We start from the raw sequence: 17,794 nt of genomic DNA, 5'->3' as shown, positions 1-17,794 counted from the left end.
TGAACCCCAAGGAAAGTATGACTGCCGACATGTTCAACTCCAACCTCTAAATAGTGCAGTTCAATTTTATAGACTACTGGCCTATTTTTGAATAAAGCAGCATACATTTAGTTTTTGTAGCATTGGCCTGAGTTCTATTAACTAATACCCAGTTAATAAGTTCATGTCATAGGAATGTGTTCTAAAGAGATAGGGAGAGCTCTTCAATGAATCCGCGAGATATGTCTGGTGCCGCGCCTTGCTTGTGACTCTAGATAGGTGCGATGAAAAATTATATAGTATTTACAGTGCACGTGAGACATATAGCACATTCAGAACCCAGAATAGAAAAATACACGTAGCATAGAAAATACTGCAAGACCATTGTCTCTAAGGATGTAGCCTACGAGACAGGGATGGGGGGGGGGGGGGGGGTGCGACATACAGACTCTATTAGTATACGCATACAACCTAGTGTCGCACATTTTACGCTCTCTGATTTGGGGTGGGTAAACTTTTGCGGTGGACTATACGCAAGTTTTAAGCGTCTATGTAGCATCCTTTCTGGTCCCTCATAAGTTGGGCTAGTTTTCCATTTCCAAACATTACCAGCTCGTTCGGAAATGACCTTTGCTAACACATGTATGTAACTTTCTTTTATTTTCACTTTTGGATGCATTCTTTTCAGTCTCTTCCGCAATATGACGATCACTAAGACAGACGTCACGGTTTTTTTAGGCTAATGGATACTTCAGCACTTCCCATAGCATATACCTTCTTGCAGGAAAAAAGATCCGTCGATTGCCGTGCCGTGTTGGCGCGTTGCATGCTGATTGACGTCATTATTCGATTCGCTTACATATACATGCTGTCACGAAATTACCCTAATGAGCTGTTCTATATTAAAGGACTCCCACGTCCGCTGTTACTGCGTTCCCAAAGTTTCTTTCCATCAATCGAAGAGGCATGCGTCACACAGCGTTTGTAACATGCGTCATGTTGGGAGCCCACGTGGGCGCAGCAAGCACTAAACATGCCGTCGTGAAGATCATTAGGTTCCTCTTATGTTAGGCCTAATTCTTTCGACACCACAAAACTGTGTGCGTGATCTCGCCAAAGCAATTAAAATGATGACGCGCCAATGACGCTCACAAATTCATATCCATCATTGCTTTCAATTTTTCATCTACAGGCATTGGAACACACAGAAAAGATCGAAGTTGACCTTTCCACTTTCATTTCGACTTGTTTATCATTACTTCATTTTTTAGGAACTAGAAATAATTTGCCCTAACTGTCATTGGTGTCATCGTTAGCTTCGTATGATTTGACTAATGATAATCGGGCGCCTTGGCTTCCGTTCTTCTCGTTCATTGCATAGCGAGGGTCTTGAGACAAAGATATTCACTAAAAACTGTTTATTACCCCCTTTGGGACACGTGTTGGAAAAAACAAAATTAATAATCAATGGGGACCTTGCTAAGCTCAAGTACGATAGGCGAAAACCTATCTATGATTGCCTCTGTTGCTGTTGTCTGAACTGCTCTGCGAACGGACGCCGCCGTGGCCGCGAGCATGGGATGAAATCACAGCCATGTGGCTGCGAGGTTCGTCGCCGATGTGCGCGCACACCCACGTGCATATGCGCGTTCTCCCACGCGCCCACTCGCACAGCGCTACTTGCACGGCGCCTCCTCTCCTTGCTCCCCTCTCCGGTGCTCACCGCTTTTCTGCGTCCACCACGGATTGCGCCCGGACACTCATGAGCCACTAAAGGCTAGCGCCTTAGAACCGAACTTTAGCGAAAATGCTAAGAACAGCGTCAGTTTCCAAATATGATTTTTTTAAGTTGTCTGCGAAGTACATTGGCGTTACAGTTACGTTTCCGGAAAGCATTTCTCGGTGAGCTCGGGGCCATGTGAACTGGAACACCAATGCATTTTGAGCCGGTTTTCAAAACGGGCGGCACGAAAGCGGGGCCTGCATGAGAATTTCTACTAAGCAGACACGAGTTGCTTACTGCTGGCCTTCGGCATCACCATTGCAACACGTCGTTTAAAGTGGAGTATTAGAAAGTTAATTTGCGAAATTTTTTTAGTAAGGTATACGTGGAAACTATGGGTTGCCATGAAAATATATTGCCCCCAACTGCAGGCATTCCACGTGAGTCACACGAATTCCATTAGAGATTTTAAAATATTTCAACAGCCACAAAATGGTGTTTCTTCCCACTTGTCTATATTTAGCGCGAGTTGCGTTCACCTCACTTCGTTTCTGAAATTTGCGATAACTCACGGTATGAAAATAGCGGGATGTGAGTATGTGCGGCAATACGTTTACAAAATGTCTACTCTCGACCTGGTTGTTCCCTGAAGGTCTGGTAGTTGCTTTGGCCGTCAGGAGCGCGTTTTAGACAAGTGTCTCCTTCCCCTTATGTACGCATTGGTGCCGATAAAGAATATAATAAAAGCAGCACCCTTAGTGCGACATTAATTTCTGTTTTATGTTTGCCTCATTGCAGGTATTCAACATTAGACACATTTCTGTACAGGGGACATATTCTGCGGTGATCACTTCCGTCTTCGGCACTGCGGCCTTCGCGTGACGTAGGGCTCAACCAGCCAATCAGCTCATCAGATATTGCTCAACGAGCCAATCAGCGCGTGCGAAATGACAATAGTATCGCTGAGGCGACGTTGTCAAAATTGATCGTCGCAGAATACGTCCCCACGTTGCGAAACTTGCAATACAACAGTCCTCTGTGTGTTTGCTGTTGATTGATGCTCAATATGTGGAAGAAATGTAGTGAATTGAACATGTGTGAACGATATTGCTGCACAAAGGAAACTTCCCTTCCGAACTCACTTTTCATAAGCGCAGAAACAAAGCCTATGTGTAACATAATCAATATTCGTGAATGCATGACGATCTAATTACTCTCTCATACACGCAGACGCAATTCAAAAAACGTGCTCCAGCAGTCATCAAAATGCCGCGTAATTATCAAAAGATCACAAATTGTGGTGCTCGCTGCTTTACCCGGGAGCGAAACAAAGAGAAGCAGTGTCTTGAAAAAAAATAAAACGATTTGGGATATGTTGGTATTCGTTTCCAAATAAGCCATATTAACGAACACTTGCAATCCATCGCACTTGCACTTCTGTCTTCGCAGCGGTTTTACTATATGCATGGTAAGATTTGGCAATCGTAGCTGTAGGGAGGACCTTGATTCTTCGTCGGAACTTAGGCGAGGATGAAGAGAACTTTGCTATGAAAAAGTGGAGGTTTATTTACATTATTTACAGAGAGAGGACCAAGAAATTAAAAGTCATAGAGCCATTACGGGCCGGCAGCAACTCAGACGCTGCGGCCCGTGGCAGGAAGCTCGAAAGAAATGAATGAAGCAGTGCTCCTCTTGCTGCTCCTGGTCTCTGGCTTTTAACCCTTTTGGTGTCTCGAAGTCACATCACGTTCGGCCAATCGGCGAATCCGCTCAGGTGGCGTCATTTTTGGCCAATATAGGCGCCCATGCGATTATGTGACACCCGGCGCAGAGGGTCGCTCCTTGGGCCCCAATTGTCCGAGTGCTTACTTCTCTCTGCGGTATTGCCTTCCCGATCTGCAACTACCGTCACAAAGGTGGACAGCGGTGATTGTTGCCAGGGCTTCACGGTGCATTACAGCCGTCTTACCTCTGGACCCACGTTACCTGGAACAGTGCCAGGCTCCCGCTACACTTTCGAGAAGAGTCTAGCAGTGAATAGCTCCACCTGCGGCGCATGAGGTGGAGGACGCCAACTCGTTTGCAGGTGCAGCGCCTCGGGAACGGGGTAGATGAGCTTCTGCGCTCCTTAATTAGCTGTGGCGCGATTCGATGTCATCTGGTGAACTCGAAGTAGGCTCAGGAAACGGTCCCGTATCTAACAGCATACAAGTTTCACAGTGAGGTTGCTTATTTCATGAACGGAAAATGTAACTTCATAGCAATTCCTAACAGTGGCGGGGTTCCGGCCCGTAGAATCCACTTATGTTTTCATTGCTCATTGCATAGCGAGAGCTTCGAACACGGTCCCCTTTATGCCACAGAGAAACATACGCAGGTTAAGTGGCCAATAACCTAATCCGAAACTTACGCACTAGATGAGATCCTACGGTTAAAAGGATGTTCCATATCCACCACTGTGGCCATGAGGTGCACTGGCTAATACTCCCTGGCCTAAGCTAGTGCACATAGACAAGTACCCAAGGAAGCTGTCTAGGGGGACGACCGCCGGTGCAACTTCATGGTTTAAACACCGCACTCGTAATGAGGGAGATCTAGCTTCGGTTCCTACAGGTGGAAACTCCCTTTTATCTCACTTTCCGTTTACCTGTACCTTATTATTTCTGCATTTCTATGACACATAACAATTTCCCTTGCGCTACACACACGTCTACACTGATGGATCAACTACATCAACCAGTTCCGGTGGCGCTGTAGTTATACCAACAATGAGAATAACCCAGCGGTTCAAGGCTTCCTATGTCACTACGTCTACAGCTGCCGAGCTGGTGGCTCACCGCGACACGCTTCATGTGATAAATGTCGAAAGTCCTAGAAAATGAGCTGTCTCCTACGATTCAAGGCCAGCCTTCAATGTGTGCAGTCGTTTCCCCGAAATGGAACTCATGATCAGCTCACGTGCGAAATCGTAGAACTTGTCCATCACTTAAGAGAAAAAGGCCATGATATCTTTTTTCAATGGAAACCAGGTCATTGCGGTATGATAAGAAATGATGACGCCGATAAGGCAGATTGGATGTCAAACGAAGAAGACCGCTGCGTCCCGATTCCTCTCTCAAGGACGGACGCCGCTAGACAACTTGCCATTCTAGCACGCACGATCTCCTTAGCAGAGTGGAATACCGCACATACGAGGTGCACAAGACTGCACAAACTAAACCCTTCACTTCAAATCAGACGTCCAGCTGGTCTGCACCGACGTGAAGTGTCTCTTCTGGGTCGGTTATGGCTTGGAGTTATCTTCACAAATGCCTACTCAGCACTAATTGGAATGGCTGATGAGGCAACAGAAGAATGCACGCGAGTTTGCAACGCTCGACAATTCAGCCTCGCATGGTTTACATTTGATGGTCCGGGTCATCTGCATCGGCACCTGCATTCAATTTTACATAACCTCCTCTTCGCAATTTCTGTTAGAACCCTGGCAAGGATAACTCGCACAACTCGCACGTGCCTACTTGCGGATAGCGCACACCCCTCGCTCTTCGAAGTGAGGAGTGTGCGCATGCTACATTTGAAAATTATCTCGAGATTACTTAGAAGTGGGGAAGCAAGCAGTTCCTTAAATGTCAGCCCCTTGCTCGGTGTAGTACAATAGACTTCTGGAAAGTGAATTTTTATGGAGTAAACGTCTTTTTTTATCACATCGGCAGGCCTGAATACTGGAATCTTAGGGCGAAAAGTGTTCGAAAAAAGCTGTGACACCTACAACCTTAGCAAAGGCTCAGCATGACATGAAAGGTTTATGCCATACAAAGCTCACAGGAACATAAAATTCAACTCTTTAGAAGTAATTGCTTACTTTAAAGGGTCAGTGTGTCTGATATCAGAACAAGTTGATGAACCGTGAAGCCAAATCACACCGCAGAAATGGTATAATTGCGTGATTGAACTCGCAGTAACTAATCAAAGTATAGTTTCCACGTAGAAGGCTCCGGCAGCTGCGCCTTGCTGGAAATAACTTGCCTAGTTACCTACATCGACATCTTGTATTCACTATGTGTGAGCGTACGTCTGGGCCTAAGTGCTCAAGTGTGTAATGTCAAACTAAGCAAACACACCTACTCCGTAGTAAGGCGTCGGTGAAAAACAGCTGTAGGGTATTAACGAGAGGTACAAGTCAGATAGCGAATGACGCACGGCATTTGATCGCAAGCTCACAGGACCTTCTCTTGGCTTATAGAGACCAGGGTTGACTTGCCCGAACATATCATAACGAAAATACTAACGAATTTAAGAACACGTTCTTTGCCCGACTAGGCGTTGTCTATGGAGGAACATTTAAGAAGGTGTTCTTAAATACGGTATTTTCGTTATTATATATCCGTGCAAGCCACCCCAGACAACTTCAGAACGATTGTAAAAGTAATTTATTCATAGAGGCATAATGTGCAGTTATACCATCAAAGTATTTTTGTCCGCAAGTTGTATTATTGCATCTATAAGGTGTGAAAGCGAATCGCCAGACGACAGCACCACAGTTTTTCCTCAAGTGTACGAACAGAGAAATGACATTTCGTCGAAAGTTCTGGTTATTTGTGATGACTACAGCCTTGATCTAGTTAAAGCTTCGGTGTTGTCCGACCCTGTTTTGCTCCGTGTTGTCACAGAGTCCGGCGTTGAGCAAAGATACGTAAGTATAGATGCCGATTCCTTATTTCCCACAGGTATCCTTCTGACGCATACGTTCGTGGATACCAAAATTAATTTATGCGCCAAAAATGTCTCTTTGTTGTGCTATGCTGAAGATGAACTTCATTTACTATATCGTAGTGTTGAATTGCAATTATGTTTAAAACCTCCTGTTTCTGCTATACCAGTGCTCTATGCTTTTTTTTTCTTAGTGCATTGTATATTTCAATTATACTTTTTTTCTGACATTAGGTGCAATTGTAATTCTGCATTGTGTACGATTCCTTTATTCATGATGTATGTGAAATTGTATTTTTTCCCTTCACTGCTGCCATTTTGTAAATGGGCCCCGGACCCCGTCAAGCTGCTTCAAGGCAGCTTTTTGGCCCGGGCATTTGTCTCTTGGAGAAATAAATGAATCTTGAATCCTAAACCCATGAACTCAGTCACACTAGCATACACGGAAGTACATTAATCATATATGTGGTGGTATGACCAACTATATTAGCTTCAGAAGAGCTTCACTTTGGCCTAGTTGGTGTTTACTGCATATCATATTGACCGCAACTAAAGACGGGGACAGAGGGAGAGAACACATAAGCAGCACGGGCGGTACCCTCTGTCCGCGTCTTTATTTGCGGTCAATACGATATCCAAATATATTAGTTTGCAGTGAGAAAGTTCACCTTAAGGTTGATGTAATCATCGGGAAAGGCATTTTTATCAGGACACAAATTGGCTGTATGTTGTGTGGCACCAAGGAAATACAATAAATCTATTGACCTTGTATACACTGGAGCAAGCGTATAAAATGTTCTGTGTTATACCAAAATAGACTAATTTTCACTGATAAAATTTAATTTAAAATTTATGATGAACCTCAACCTTAAAGTCATGCGTAAAAGACGCAATATGTTTATGCTACGTGGCACAAAATAAGTAGAAGAAATCTTTCGCACTAGTATACAACTGAAGCACATCTATCATATATTTGGCGTTACAACAAAATGCATTGGTTTTCATCGAGAAAGTTTCTCTTAGGTTGATGGGCCATATCATGAAAGGAACCTGTATCAGGACACTAGCAAGCAAGCATCATTAATTCTAAAACCTCTGAGAGATGGGCATTACCACGTAGTAAGTACGGCTCGTACACCTTTGTATCCCGGCCAGGTGAGGGTGAGTTAATTTACAGAAAGCGCACTGTGTCCGTACAGATCGGTCTTCTGAATTTTACGCATCGAATAGAGCCTCTCCTAAACCATGAAAGATCTTCAAGAAGCAGAGCGGCGCACAGAATATCAAAGGTTGTCCCAAGAAATGGACCACTCGACGCCGCTACCTCACTCGGTGAGTCGACAAGATTGTGAAATGAGAGCTTTATCGCAATGGTCAGCTTTAGGTAATCAACTTACGCTTACTGGGGATGAAATGTTTCGTGTGGTTCTGGGCAAAATAGAGTTTCAAGAAAAATATAAGTTGTCACATCCAGCGTAATGGAAAAGAAGAAATGTTTTCCAAAGGTAAGCTCCATTGTAAACAAAAAAAAATGACCACAGAGTTCGTCAGAAGGTTACGTAACGCAGCATGTGACATACCAGCATTATGCTCTCTCTGCCGCGTAGGCTGCTTAAAATTGAGGGTAAATGGGAAAATGTGAACTCCATTTAATAACCATAAATTTAGAACGTCATAAAAGCACAATCGTACCTTAAGCGTTAATCTACCTTTAGTGCAAACGAAAGTGCATTTTCGGTGTATCACCGTTGACCCGTTTTGTCTAATTATGAATTTTGCCGCTCGTACTTACGCATAGGCTTCGTTATTGCTCGCGCTTCACCAGGCGTGAAACTTACACTGGCAGCTATTTATTTATTTATTTATTCATTCATTCATTTATTTATTTATTATTCACATTACAATTAGGCTTCTACGATAGCGAATAATTTTAGGCCACTTTACAGCCATGTTACACCCCATCATCGTAACTCACCAACCAGCGCTTAACACAGCAGTATCAGTCATGGCGCTCTTTGGCCGTACCTGACCCTTGCGCCATTAAACAACACACATCCATCTATTATTCACATTACCTTACAGGCCCATTAAAGACCATTGAGTAAGAGGGGCAACAGTAATTGTACAACAGAAATATAGCAAAGTGCAACATCGTTATGCAATATTAACATGCAACCAATTCATGTTATCACGGAATGTTTCACGATTGGCGATTCATGCAAATTGATCCGGGAGGCTGTTCGAATGTAGTGGTGATAAGTGGTGATAAGTGGTGATAAGTGGTGATAAGTAGTGATAAGTGGTGATAAGTTAAACACCTGCACTTGGCTACGGATGCACATGAAACTCAATTCATTGTGAATGCGTCCCGGTCTGCGCGCAGGAGCATGAAGTGGCCAAGAGTGAAAGTTACTACTATAAATGTACCTGCAAAACAGACACAAAAGAACAATGACGCGTTGTTCTTCTGATGACTGAAATGCAAGGTCTTGTTTCATTCGGGTAATGCTCGAATGATAGTCGTAGTGGCCAGAGACGAATGTGGCTGCCCTATTTTGAACGGCTTCCAACATACGGATTAGATAATCTTGACATGGCGAGCATGTGCTTGAAGCGTATTCTAGTCGGGGACGAACATAAGTAAGACATGCTAATTTTCGTAATCAGAAGGCATGTCGCGCAAGTTTCTACGCAGGCAACCGAGAGATTGAGGAGCTTTGGATGAGGCAGTTCCTACACTTCTTGTCTAGTATAAGTCCGATGAAAGAAAAACGTCGAGATATTTATGAGAAGGGGCCGTCGAAACTGCGGCATTATTAATCGAGTAGTGAAACACTTGGCGTGCTTTCGACAAAATGAGATTAACTTGCATTGTGAGGCGTTAAATGACATCTGTTACATTGTTACAGGATGCACTGCGTCTTGCGAGTTTACAGACGACGTTTCACAGATAAGGCCGGCAACGGTAGTTCGACCAAAGCTCTACACTATAAAGACAGTTGCACCCTTTGGGGTGTATATTTGTCACACAACAATAATCGTCACCTGTCTTGCCCGCATTACCTGTCTTTAACGCTGCGAGCCCGGTACTTCCAAGTCATGAACGGCGTGCGCGTTATCAGCATGACAGAGCATTCTCGACAGGAACGTAACGAGTGCAGCGTTTTCAAGAAAGGAAATGAGGGCAAGACAGACGACGATTATTGCTGTGTGGCAAATATACGCTCCAAATGGTGTAAACGTTTCTTAGAATGTAGGAGCAACATATCTTCTAAACGCTCCCAAAACACTGACACTCTCTTTCTCGCATTGTGGGGAATGTTCACACGCCTTCTGAAAAAAGAAATGCTCTGGCTCATAAGGAATTCCACACAGAGCTCAAATATGAAAACACAAAAAATCAAGTTGAGCAGCTCCATGTCGTGAACATGGCTCAGTATATTGCGTGCCTATCTCGTGTTCTGTGCTAGAGCTTGAGAGGGTTCTATCGATGAGCGTATTACAATTTGGCGTATGCAACTTCCGTTGTTTTTTTGCGTATTCATTTATGTTTGTAAATGAAGTTGGCTAAAGAAAGCAGTTCGAGTCACTACGTAGTATTTGAAAGGCTAAATTAACCAAATTACCTAATAAAAATATTGTCACACTGATGAAAAGTATTTTTGCTTTGCAGGGGCAGGTGAAGACGAAATAGAGGCACCGACACCAGGTCAGTAAAGCCACGTTTCTTTTCATTTTACATAAAATCAAGCCGGGGACCGACATATGGAGTAGCGCACTGCGGTATAAGGGTTACAAACAGGAATAACGTGCCTCAGAAAAGCTCTCCAGCCTTTCTAAAGCAGACACTTGAGAAAACCAGCGAAAAAATTGAAACGCAAACACGACGGAAAAAGGAGACACCACAATGCTTGATGAAATAGCCATTACAAAAGAGACGCAAATTGACACACATACGCAAAAAACAACAGCTCGTTTGTCCTTCGTTCTCTCAGTGTGCGCGTCACTTGCGGTCTGTCTTCTTGTGGCTTCACAGGAAACACAATGGTTCGAAACACGGAGGTGGCAGAAGGTCTCAAAACATGGAGCAAGTACAAATGTTGGAAACACAGAGTACACACCAATGCAGTGGCCCATTGTCAACGCAGAGAAAGTACAAATGTTGATGTGGCTCCGGATTAATTTTCATCGTCTAAACTTTTCTTAATGGGTATCCAGTACATGAGCGTTAGTGGATTCCATACCCACTGAAAGCAGGAGAGTTGCGATCGGTATTGAATCAGCAAACGCGAGCTGAGCAGCGCATAGCCATAGCCACTGAACTGCCGTGGTGTCGTTTCCATCGAAAAGCAGTCGTTAGCCGAGGCATATTCACCTAAATGCCACTCTGAATAAAATTGGTCGGAGAAGCAGAAAGGCCCTACTAGTAGGTGTGTAGAATAGAAAAAATACAGAAAGAGAAAGAATTGCCCGTTTCGCTCAAAGGTGAACTATTGAAGGTGATAGCAAGGTTTGGCGTTGCGCTGAAGGCGGCTCAGTTTGATGGCATGATGAGAAGCGCCGCCAGTGGTAATGCAGGCCTCGCACCACAATTAGGCCGATGGAAAACTGTCAGCATTTCTTGGCGCACAATGGAAGTATTAGGTACATTTAGCTTGGCGTTCACTACTCGTTCCGCTCAGACCACTGTGTACAGCATGGTGTGGTATGCGCACTGCTGCTCAGGAGGAACGTTAATGTCTGTACGCGCAAGACCGGTAACCCAGCACCCACTTCAAAGTCAAGCAGCCTCGGTCGTGCTTCTCCATGTTCATCTCCAACATCGGTGTAGATTGCGTCTAAGTTGGCACTCGAGCAAGGCATTTGTTTATAGTTAGAGACTTCGCGAGGTGGAACTTCCCGCAACATGGACTTCCAGTCTGCTATTCGCGCAAAAGGAAAATCTTTGTGCACGCAGCGTTCAGTCGAAGCTGGTGACAGAGGATCTCCACAAGCTTCACTGACAGCGAGGCTTCAACTTTAGCGAAGCGCTATGTGCTCGCAGAACCAAACTCAAACTCCTAGTTACCTTCACCTAATTATACTTTTTATATAGCATTGGCATGTAATCTCAATCAAGTCTACCACAATGTCTGCATAACATGAGTAGCGTGCTACATTGACGTGTTGTTGTTGTTTAGTGTGTCGTTACGTTTACTGACGCTCTCAGCGGTAATAGACTTTCCAGGTGCTTATTACGGACCGTACTTTGTCTTTTCAGCTTCTGCGTTGTTTGATTTTTCAGATGTAGAAGAGAGGGCTCCACTGGTAAACTTCACCATCGAATTATATGCCATCAGCGACAACAAACACGCTACACATTTTGGGAGTCGAATAGATGAGCATGTTGAATACTTGGCGGCTTTCTGGAACTCGGTAAGCGTTGTGGGATACTTTTCAAATATATTTCCGCACAAAGGAATTATATCGATAAGTTTTATACTGCTGATATATCGATGCCACGTGCTATATTAAACAAGTATCATTAGGGCTATCTTTCCGAAATAGGTGCCGGTGAAGACATCAGTCAATGTGTTGCAAAGTTTATTCAAATGGCTTCATCTGCAGGTAGTCGAATGTGACTTGAATCGTGATGACTATGATCCAAAAAACGTTCACAGAAAAGCTTGTTGAAGTAGATGTAGAATGGAAAACTTCCGATGTCTGCATAGGACAAAACGCTATTCACAAAATAAACCTTCTTGCAAAACGTTGCATTCCAATCGCTTCGTGAAAGCTGTTACAGATTATGTATTTGTTTATCAACCTGTGAATATCTATTTTGGGCACATGACCCTATCAAAAGGCGATAAATGCATTGAAGTTTTGCTCGAATGCGATGGTAGAATACTTAGTTCCAACTAGAATAGACGACACATTTGTAAAAGCTATAGCTTGTTGGCCCGAAATTTACGCAGCTGAAAGTGAACGATGTGCGTGTCTGAATAACTCTGTAAAGAACGACCATTTGAGCCTACAGATTGGTACGTACGAAAATCAATTAAAATATAAAGTACAAATGTCATCCCTAAGTTATTATAATAATCAGTGCCGTAGAAATAGTCGTGTTGCAAGACTACTGCGGCGCGGAATTTTGATGGGGAGGTAATATTTGCAGGTCAGCCTACGATTTCAGCAACTCGTTCCTCCTGGGTTCATAGCACTCATAGCGATCGAGACATCCTCAACTGTAAGTGAAATGCCTCTGAATTGTTCGTTCTTTTTCATAAGACAGTTATATTTTTTTTCAGGGAACAGAGCCTTATCTAGATCAGCGTCCCGATGGCAAACTCGTCTCCAATGCAACCCTATTGAAGTTACAGCAATACACCTGGAGAAACCGTTCAATAAGGGTTGCAGACGTCATCTTCCTGGTTACCGCGTGGGTAATCCCTAAGCTCCGTAATACAAGATCGAGCACACACTAGTAAAATGGATGTAGCCTAGTAGCCGCAGTTCTTGGATGAGAACTATTCGTGGAAAACGAAAAAAAAATCAGTTTGACGGTGACTGAAGTAATATACATAGACTACCGTAGTAAAAATAATGTGCAGAACCCAACGACGATGATGGTCAATGTATTGAAAAGGTGAGCTCTTCTAGGAAGCTATCCGCTTTGTTAAAAGAGGCGTACATTTGGTGTACGGATAATATTAGCGTTTTCTGTGTGGTAATTCTTTGGAGAATAGAGCTATTAAGCAGCCCATCTGTGATAGCGGTAGCGTATATCTTTCAGCGCATGTGTCTGAAACAGCCCCCGTAATTCGGTCACGCGAGAGCAGGCACCCTTGGCACTGGTATCTTTGAATCGGCGGCAAAAGTCTGACCACCGACCATGACGATCCCAGCTCAAAGTGCTAAAGAAAGCTATTCACCTCCTTCATATTCGACACTAGTCCACACGCTTCACAGGTCATTGCTCTGTCAAAAGCTTTCGCTGGCCCCACGAGAGTGTGGCAGAGGACTGCTTTGTGTAATCCCTTAGACACAAAGGTTGCAGCAGTGAACACAACGAATGATAGTCGAGCCTTCTTGGATGCCTTGAACTCACAATATGTGGTCACAAGACTGTAAGAAGCCTCGTTGGCTCCTACGCCGATGTGTGAATGTAGCCGCGGAAGAAAATATGGCAAAACTCAAATTGCTTAACTTTTTAGAAGTGTGTAACGCACGCTTGCTGTATTTGTCTACAGTGACAAGCCATGTTATAGTAATTGCAGTGCAGCCTTGTTGTCTGAAAAGAGAACAAGCTGCTTAACGTAGTACTTCTGTTTACGCAAAGCTGCTTCAATGGCTACACTTCTGTAGTCATCATCGCCCATCATGCTCCTGTCTTTTTCTCTTTCTTTCCCTCTTCCCCCAGCAGAGAGTAGTTGGCTGGAGGAACGTAGTTGAGGCCAAACCCCCAGCATTTCATCTAGGTAAACTTTTCTCTCCCTCTGCAATTTCAAATGCTGTAGAGCACGCAGTCAAGAGTAGCAGCGGATTACACCTCGAAACCCAAAATAATGTAAGCTACTGCACAAGCTCAATTCTGATTAACGACAAAAACATCGACAGCGTGAATCATAAAAGGGCGACATTCACGCTGTCGATGTTTTTGTGAGGTCAGTGAGATCACAACCCACCCCTTTGAAGATATGGGTGTTAGCTTCATGAACGCCCGGTCACAGTGCCCATATGCACCTACCTGCATGTTGCCGGTCATTACATGCTGCAGTACAAAGATTTGTAGTGATGGTTTATGAACAATACCGCTCATGTGGATTATTACTTTTCCTATTACCAATCACTAATATTTAACTACTGTTTTGCATACTATATAATTTGTATTGTTGAATGGTATTTCAGCTTTGCACACATTATTTTGGAATTCGTTCCTGCTATTTCGTGAGACATAGACCATGTTTGAATTTTGCTTAGTGACGTTGTAAGCATTATGGGGAACATATTGTAAATATGCTGCAACCGTATGTGCTTGCACTATTGAGGGGAGGCTGGGCTTTTTCAGGTGATGCAAAACACCGTGAGCCGAATCTTCCTCAGTTTGTAATGTGTGCTGTGAAAAGGCTGAAAAGGTGTTGCTGTTGTTTTCTAGTAATTAGTTTTTTTTTTTCAGATGCCTTCACTCTTCGTGTTTATTCAGTTATAAGCCTAAAAACAATCTTCAGGGGTGGAGGAGACAGTACAACAATATTTTTTGCAAAAATATAAGATTTCAGCAAGCATAAGACATGATCACAGCTGTTAAATTTCTTAACCGACAATATTGTATCTACGCAATGGCACAACTATTCACATAACATTAGTGCATGCATATTTTCAAATCTGAAGTTATTGCTAGAAAGGCTGTGCATTCTACGAATGACAAAGAGTTTCCAGAAAGCTATGTAGATGAAGGAAACGAAGTCCGTTCAGGTCATGAGCCAACAACATTCAGTAAAGATGTATTTACAGAAATAAGGCTTTCAGAAGTTGAGATAGTTTAGCGAACAAATTAAATGAAAGCAATTATGTAAGCACTCAGAATTGGTTACTCAAAGTTAACTAAGAAACACAGAATGTATTTATCTTGCACCTCTTTACAGCGTAACGTTAATCGCGGCCACGTGATCACGGCATCTTGCAGGGGCGTTACGAAAGCGCAGTAGTTAGTATTTCTAGCGATATCTTCAAGAAGACGATCTTCTTCACGTATTGTTCAATATATAAATGAGAATTGTAGAATATTAGGTCGTGTGAATCAATGGCTCTAAGTATTCTGTTTGTATAGGAGACGAAAAATGTATTTTTTGAGCTGTAGGTGTTGAAGAACAGTTTGCATCGAAAGGCCACTGATCGCCGTTGAAGCAAAATCTCGTTGCTCTCTGCGAACCTTCGTGGATACCATCAGTCAGCTCATAGAAAGAAGCCAGACAGGTTCACGCATTTGAATATACTTTGGTGAAAATAAACCTTAAAAGTGGCAGAAGGTATTGTTGTGGTCATTGTAAAGGGATTGATAGCGTGTAGGCAGGGCTTTAGAGCCTCCATTTTGGCAGTACATGTATGCTGTTTTTCCATTCCAGTGGACTTAAAGAACAAACGGTACCCTCTCGCTTAACTATCATCTCTCTTATTAATCCTGCGTAAGATTTTTGCTAGGTAACCCGATTTCTTTCTAGTGGCGCTTTCATAACAGGTTACTCGTGTCTGGCATCGTGGCTGAACGACTTACCTTCGAGGCTGTCTTTATGCCATTTTTTAGGTCAAGTGTATACGTGCACTACAAGATCCACAAATGGTGATGACGTTGGGTCGTGAAAGTTCGAAAGAAAAATGTCCCCTCTCCCCCTTCGATGAGATCTGATCTTTAAGCTTGCTAAAAGGTTATAGAATTCGAGTGCATATTGAATATTCCAACATAGCTTTTTTCTTGCTTGCTTTCAGACGAGACATAGTGGACCTAGTTCCTGGGGGCATAAGTACCGGCGCAGCAGGTAAGAATGACAATGGTGCCTATGGAGACCTAAGGCTGCAGATTCCAGCAGTATACCTAGCCTATACCTAGCATTGACATTGGGAAGCCGTGACTGGGTGTTCAGTTTGCCGCAACATAATAATTAATTATGGGGTTTTACGTGCCAAAACAGTGCTCTGATTATGAGGCACGCCGTAGTGGAGGACTCCGGAATTTCTAACACCTGGGGTTCTCTAACTTGTACCTAAATCTAAGTACACGGGTGTTCTCGCATTTCGCCCCCATCGAAATGCGGCCGCCGTGGCCGGGATTCGGTCCCGCGCTCTCGTGCTCAGCAGCCCAACACCATAGCCACTGAGCAACCACGGCGGGTTGCCGCAACTTAGGCATTGCAAGTGTCTTACTGAAAGACTGATTAACCACAGTTTTCCGCGTTGTGAAATTCTTAAGTCATAGCAATCAATCACGTCCTGGGCCAGTTCGCCGTACGTGTGATTATGCGCTCCACGCTGAAACGCCAAGTATAGCCACACGCAATCACGGTTTCACCGGTAGTTGGTTCGCAATATACACTGCAAGGTGCTTGAACCCGCCACCTCCCATCGAAGATGGGAGGTGAAGCCGTGAATATGTGCAGCTATACTTTCCGTCTCTGCGTGGAGCGCATAATTAGCCGCATGGCGAACTAGCCCAGGACGTGATTGAGTCATAGCAAATATTATGTTTTTTTCACCGGAGAGATCATGTACTCACATCTTTTATTACGCAATAAAGTGATTACTATATGGACACAGAAAGTGAGACTTCATTTTTGTGTTTTTATTGATTAGTTTCGAGACATGTAAGTAACGATACTCGCCGCGGCCACTCTCATACGTTTGTAATAAAAGAAGCTTCACACAATTTCTTATGCATTTATTACTTACCTTTATTAAGAAGGGGCGGGTGTAAGTAGAATGACCGGACAATGCTATTGACTGCAAAAGATATTAAAGGCCAGGAAGCGTGCCATCACGTACTTAGGCACGTTATAGATACGCTGGCGGTCAAAATAAAGGCGGAGTCCCCCACTATGATGTGCTTCATAGTGAAATCATGGTTTTGACACTTAAAACTCCAGAAAAAAAATCACGTACTTGGATTAAGGAGCACGTTAAGGAACCTCAGACAGTTAAAAGTAATCTTGAGTTTCCCATTAGGGCGTGTCTCCAAATCATGTGACGGTTTTGGCACGTGAAACCTCACAATTTAATTAGTAGCAATTCGTTAACAGAACGTGTGATCACAGCTGTCAGGATATATAAGCACTTTGTCTTGTCGTTTTTATTATTGAAATTGGGATTTTTCAATTTGTGACACGTCGCGCACTTCCATGTTCACCTCTCTATTCGGCAAATTAGTTTAATCGTTTCACAATAATAACGTTGTCTCAACATGCTGGAATTAAAAAAAAGAAACGCGTAAATACGCATGTTTATGACGGTGTTTAATAACGGAGGTTTGGTTGGTGTCCGATATTACGTTGCCGCCATGAAGTACACCATGGTGGTGTTGTGCAGGTGTAGCCTATCTGGGTAAAGCTTGCGGAATAAACAAAGTCGGCATTGGAGAGGACGATCCGGGTCAGTTTTCTGGCGTAAACGTTGCTGCTCACGAAATCGCACATCTGTAAGTACCTTTAGCATCAGCCAATTAGATGGGACAATAGTGATCATAACAGCAATCTTTGGTCTGTACATCAATAATGTCTCGCTACTTCACACTTGCGCCTTAAGAAAATGCGTACGAAATTTTGTGAAACAGAGAGCGCAGCATGATGACGCACTATGCTGGTGAGGGCTGTTACCACATAGACACATATGTTAAAATGATTGGTAGTCGTC

The 17,794-nt window shown here is 43.5% G+C and overlaps 1 protein-coding gene across 1 annotated transcript in view; it reads left to right on the top strand.

The window, feature by feature from the left end:
* The first annotated feature begins 570 nt into the window (after positions 1-570).
* Positions 571-17,794, top strand: part of LOC135915837 (venom metalloproteinase antarease-like TserMP_B) — a 43,907-nt gene continuing 26,683 nt past the window's right edge. Inside the window, exons 1-7 of the mRNA XM_070527406.1 lie at positions 571-621; positions 10,086-10,121; positions 11,673-11,827; positions 12,570-12,641; positions 12,703-12,833; positions 15,881-15,930; positions 17,471-17,579. Coding sequence (XP_070383507.1) covers positions 603-621; positions 10,086-10,121; positions 11,673-11,827; positions 12,570-12,641; positions 12,703-12,833; positions 15,881-15,930; positions 17,471-17,579 — 572 coding nt within the window. The 5' untranslated portion in view covers positions 571-602. The remainder of the gene's footprint in view (positions 622-10,085; positions 10,122-11,672; positions 11,828-12,569; positions 12,642-12,702; positions 12,834-15,880; positions 15,931-17,470; positions 17,580-17,794) is intronic.

Source organism: Dermacentor albipictus, chromosome 10 (genome assembly GCF_038994185.2).
Source record: "Dermacentor albipictus isolate Rhodes 1998 colony chromosome 10, USDA_Dalb.pri_finalv2, whole genome shotgun sequence".
NCBI classification, from domain to species: domain Eukaryota; kingdom Metazoa; phylum Arthropoda; class Arachnida; order Ixodida; family Ixodidae; genus Dermacentor; species Dermacentor albipictus.
The sequence above is the reverse complement of the archived record's forward strand: the minus strand, read 5'-3'. Positions and strand labels throughout refer to the sequence as shown.